Below are 6,008 nucleotides of genomic sequence, written 5' to 3' on the forward strand. Positions count from 1 at the left end.
GATGCTTTTAGTAGTGACTGATTGCAAGGGTGCTTATGAACACTTTGTTGGGGAGAAAGTCATAGTTCGTTCAGACCGCGCGCGTTGGGGAAGGTACAATAAAAGGAAGACTCGTCTTGCACAGTTGAAGACCAAATTTGAAGAGGTGGCCTTCGGGCGTGTGTTGAGGGACGACCCAACCATGGCAAGGGCATGCCGCCAATGTTCATCGCGAGTCCGGGGAGAAATAAATATCGATATTTATTTCTCCGGACTCGCGATGAACATTGGGCGGCATGATCAACCCTTGCCATGGTTGTCGTCCCAACACACGCCCGAAAGGTCACCTCTTCAAATTTGATTTCAACTCTTCAAGACGAGTCTTCCTTTGTTATACGGCCTGCCCCAACGAGCGCTGATGTGAACGAGGTATGACTTTCTCCCCAATGAAATGTTCATATGCACCCTTGCAATCAGTCACTACTAAAAGCCTCTTCACAGCCGATTTGTATGATGAAAATGATTGTTTTGTGAAATCTTACCAAGAAAGGTTGCATTTTCACGACAATGATTGCTCACTTGACTCGAGGGAGCCTTGCATTTCAAGTGAGCAATCATCGTCATGAAAATGCAACCTTCCTTGGTAAGATTTCACAAAACAATCATTTTCATCATACAAATCGGCTGTGAAGAGGCTTCTAGTAGTGACTGATTGCAAGGGTGCATATGAACATTTCATTGGGGAGAAAGTCATACCTCGTACGAGACCGCTCGTTGGGGCTAAAGGCGGTATAACAAAAGGAAGACTCGTCTTGAAGAGTTGAAATCCAAATTTGAAGAGGTGGCCTTCGGGCGTGTGTTGAGGGATGACCCAACCATGGGAAGGGTTGATAATGCCGCCAGGGTTCATCGCGAGTCCGTGGAGAAATAAATATCTTTGATGTTTTTCTTCACTGAACTTGTTTCTATCTTTGATGTTTTTCTTTAGACTTGAGACTTATTTCGCAAGTGCGCAACTTCTATCTTTACTGTAAGTTTAAGTTTTCGACCTGATCGTGATTGAGAGACACTTATGATTTTCTCTCTTGTTAAGTTTGTTACATGTTCTCTTCTTTCAACATACATGCTAGTATTTCCGTTTGCGATCAGTTCAATGAAAAAGGAAACGACGACACAGGCACCTATTTTGGACTCAAACAGTCAAACATGAAAACGAATTTAGGCATTCAAGTGCAAATGCAAGGCTCGTAGGAGCAATGAGTTGATAGGATTCAGAAGATGTTCAGATCAAATAAGAAACAGAGTTTTTGCTTTCCGTGGTCAAACACGACATTTCGGAAATTTGGTAAAAACAGTCCTCATAGAGAGTTAGAGACTGGTCTACTTGTAACTAAAAAAATTGTCTGTTAATCTACTGAAATCAGGCAACACCTTTTTGAAAGGTAAAGTATCCGCCATAAGCAAAAGCCTTTGAGGCAGTCGGATAATGTTGTATTCATTCTTCTATCAGAATTAGTAGAACATTGTAGGTGAAACAAAGGTACGGATGTACTTGACCTGTTTCGATCATTCGCTATGCTGTTTTAATCAGTATATTACAGTTAAATTTAATTTGCGCCGCTAAGACACTATAAACAAAACAGTTAGGCTTCACTGAAGATGTTTTTTCATCAAATCGCGGCAATTTAAGACTACATTATATTCAAGACTCAAGCTCATCTAAAGCAAAGAAACCATCAACCCAGTCCATACCACAATTCCCTTGCGACGAAAAATCAATTAAACCATTTATTTCAAAGCCGCTAAGTCCATCAGTATCCTCACTTTCTACTGTCTCTTCTCTACTTTCTTCCATGGCACTTGATTTTACAACCTTATTACTCTCCTCCTCCATAATTGTTGCAGACGGAGCTCCTTTTTCTGTCTTTCTCCCTTGTTTCTCAACTCTTTTGCTCAAATGAGAATTCCAGTAATTTTTTATCTCGTTATCTGTTCTTCCTGGAAGTCTTCCCGCTATCAAAGACCACCTTAACATGTATGTAACCACAATACTCAAGTAAATTAAGTCGCATAGGAATGGCCATTTCTATTTATTAACTGAATAAGTTTCAAGTTTTTATCAAAATATACATACATGATTTAAATATTCTAATCAACTGGTTAGTATCAAATTCTTAAAATGTACTTAGAGAACAGATACAAATTTGTTACATTGCTTTAAGATTATGTAAAATGAAAAAGAGATCATAACGTATTCATTTAATTGTACTGACCTTACGACTCATTAAAATGGAACCGGAAATTGGAAGACATGAAGTAAAATAGAGACAAAAAAGGCGGTCCGGATTCTCTCCATTTCTTCAAAATATATTGTCATTTAATTGTACTGACCTTACGACTCATTAAAATGGACATCCATTTCTTATCAACGGTCGGGATCAAATATTGTAATGATCCAACGCTTGTAATCGTTTCATAAAAATAAAGGTTTAATGGATGGTGAGAGAAAATATATTAAAATATGGTTGTATTAGAGAGGAAATGGAGAGAAGGTAATGGAGAGGATCTAAATTCCAAAAAAGGTACCTATTACCAAGAAGCTTGTGAAGTCTAAGAATCAAGTCTTGTTCTTCACTAGAAATGTTACCCCTCTTAATATTTGGTCTAAGGTAATTCAACCATCTTAGCCTGCAACTCTTCCCGCATCTATTCAATCCTACAAAATAATGAGAAATTTATCATTTTTTTCATCGACAAATTTGACATAATATATATGATTCGTCTCATAATCAAGGTGATATCCAAATTGAATATATATAAACAGAGATATACTACAAATTTCGAATGTCATACGTTCAAGTTATGAATTTTTATGTTAATTAGGATGGTACTGAAATTCAATATAATCAAAGAAGTAGAGGTATACCAGCTTTGGATGCCATAGTTTTCCACTTCTTAGCACCGTGTTTTTCGACGTAGTCAGCCAACTTCTTATCTTCCTCGGCCGTCCACGCACCCTTGATAGCCATTGATGACTACCCCTACTTGTTATTGTTATGAAGAAGCTTATTTATTATTTTAGGTGATCTTTTATTTGCAAGCTTTCACAATCTAGTTGTTAATGTCACGTAGTCATATGTAGTAAGGAAGAGAGGTAAAGTGAAAAGCATATAATAAAGTGGACAAATTTATGAAATATGAGAAGATCACATGTTGGGTGGTGTAATTAATATTCATGGTGTTAGTTTAGACGATAGGTCTTCCTTAAGACAGATATATCCGTTTTAAGAATAAAACGTGTTAAATAACACCCTATTTGCATAGATGAGACAAATCTTTGTGCAATCTCAATACATTCTGTTTTTTTATCTTATTGTATGATACTTGATCAGTTTAAGCTTAAAACGGATATACCGTTGTTATAACAGAAGCAAGAAAGAACTGATAAAAACAATAAAGAGACAAACGCACAGATTTACGTGGTTCACTAACGGTGTGTTAGCTACGTCTACAGGGCAGAAGGGAGAGAGTTTTATTGATATGTGAGGAGTTTTCAGATTACAGATTCAGACGGTATGACTGCTAGGTAGAGGTTTATGACCCCCGCATAGTTAATCGAAGCGGCGGTTAACAGAATCAAGGCACAAACCCAACAACCGTCTTAAATGAGAATTTCTGTAGTTTAGAAAGTGGTTGGTGTATGTATTAGCAGCCAAACACACACCCCTCTCATGCACTCATCTACCCTTCTTCAATAGTTAGCATTTCTGGACAGGGTGAAATTGGTCTATTATTTACCCAATACTTGCTAGAGAAGGAAAGGTAATGAATCCTTTTGATTGAGGTTAATACGAGTACACACTACATAACTACATAATCGCCAAAAAGATCGTCTTGTAAACTTGACAAAAAAAACTGGCATAACCAATTAGCTCGTCTCGACTACGTCTTTTATGGTCATAAACTTGTAGATCTTGACAAGTAATTAGAATTAACTAGTTTTAAACCCGTGAAATTCACGGGTCTGTTTTAAAATTTTAAAATTAAAATATTTGAATGGTATTTAAGATATAATAGTTTAATTTACTATGTGATATTTATTTAGTTGATAAAACTAATTCGCTATCATACATTGTGACCCTTTATAAATAAGATTTATATTATATATATACACACACATTGTGGATTAAAGTAATACAATAACAATGATTAAAATAATAATTTATCAAATAAGAGGAATACCCAATTTTTTAGTAAAATAAATAAAACTAATTCGCTATCATATATATCGTTAGCCTGAATCCATCTACTTGTAAGTTGTAACCATAATAAGTTGTAACCATAAAGAGTGAAACAATATATTCAACTTTTATACGTACCTATACTAAAATTCTATCTTAAACGTTTGATTTTAATTTGAAGCTCGATAGTAAACTACATAAAAATTGAAAGTTAGTTAAAACTTACAATTTATTTCATTTACTATGAGTCTATGAGATTACATACGTGAAAAGATAAGAGAAGAAACATAATGATAGAGTGTACCGAGTAATACTATATTAAGGCTACGTTTGGCATGACACTTCAGGTAGCTTATTTGACCAAAATTTCAGCTACTGATTTTTTTGTAAGTGCTTGGAAAGTAACTTATTTGGTCAAATGAGATACCTGAAATGAAATCCTACCTCAGGTAGCATTTAAGAAATCAGGTACCTGAAATGACTTATTTTCCATTTTTTACCCTTTTATTCTATAATACCCCCTCTCATTCACAATAAACCTCTCATTTCATTTTGGCACAAAAATTAAGGAAACACACTACCCCACCATATAATTAAATTTGGACCACACAAATACACTACCCCACCATACAATTAAATTTGGACCACACAAACACTTACCAAAAAAAGAAATAGGGAGATTATTGTGAATAACCGAAAAAGGAAATAGGGAGGTTTATTGTGAATGGGATGGAGTATTAAATAATTTTCATATCCTTTTACGTCGTTTTACCAAAATCGGCTACCTTTTCAGCTAGTTTGCCAAACACTTTTTTATATAATCAGCTACCTTATCAGTTCTTAATTTTCAGCTACCTTATCAGTTACTTTTTCAAGTTTCAGTTAACTTTTCAGTTTTCAGCTACCTTTTCCGGTTTCAGCTACCTTTTCAGTTAGTTTTACCAAACAGAGCGTAATATTGTAATACTCGCAACTAATACGAAACAAGTAATATCTACTCCAATAAGAAGAAAAAGAAAAGAAAGAAATTTAGTAACAAATAACAAACTTAAATTCTCATTTAAGACGGATAGATTCGTCTTAACTTTAAAATGGTCAAGTATCACATATAAGACCAAAACAAACATAATACACTGAGATTGGCAAAATGTTTGTTTCATCAATGCAAGTGGGTGTTATTTGACCCGTTTTATTATGAAGACGGATATGAAAGACCTATTGACAAACAAAAGCTGAAGTATAGGATTTTCAACTTGGTGATTCTGGTTGGAATGGTGATCTTACTCCACGACCATCAAGGGTCACTTCATGGGGGTGAAGAGTGTGCTTCATGGCTTACAGTTTATCCTTGACAACTTAAGTTGGCAACCGGGGGTATCCTCTAATCTGAACGTCTGGACCAATAAATGGGTCAATGGGAAATGCCCGGACCCTAAAGACGATATTTTAAGTCAAGAATTCCTCTTCCTAAAGGATCTCACTATCAGGGATCTACAACTTAATTCTTGTGGGTGGAATCAGCAATTCATGCGATTGCTTTTTGATGAAGAAACCACTAATAGGATCTTAGCTATTCACCTACGACCGAACCAAGTCGAGGATGACCCTATTTGGTCTTTCACGAAAACAGGGGAATACTCGGTTAAAAGTGGTTATGGGATCCTTTGTAGTGATCTTTTTGCCAGTAAAGCCTCTGCGTTAGATATGGAGCAGGACATTACCTAATTGCAGGCATCCTCGATGATATTGCTAATTTGTCGACTAACTTTCACTGTCTTTGTTTTAGCT

General features: G+C 35.8%; 1 protein-coding gene across 1 annotated transcript; it reads right to left on the reverse strand.

The window, feature by feature from the left end:
- Positions 1-1,251: 1,251 nt before the first annotated feature.
- Positions 1,252-3,176, reverse strand: LOC141638433 (transcription factor MYB114-like). Its single transcript, XM_074447844.1, has 3 exons — positions 2,906-3,176; positions 2,566-2,695; positions 1,252-2,006 (listed from the first exon to the last, which is right to left on the reverse strand). Exons 1-3 carry the CDS (start codon positions 3,006-3,008, stop codon positions 1,682-1,684), a joined length of 558 nt encoding a protein of 185 aa, XP_074303945.1. The 5' UTR covers positions 3,009-3,176; the 3' UTR covers positions 1,252-1,681.
- Between the last annotated feature and the right edge of the window lie 2,832 nt (positions 3,177-6,008).

This window comes from Silene latifolia, unplaced genomic scaffold (genome assembly GCF_048544455.1).
Source record: "Silene latifolia isolate original U9 population unplaced genomic scaffold, ASM4854445v1 scaffold_20.1, whole genome shotgun sequence".
Classification (NCBI taxonomy): Eukaryota; Viridiplantae; Streptophyta; class Magnoliopsida; order Caryophyllales; family Caryophyllaceae; genus Silene; species Silene latifolia.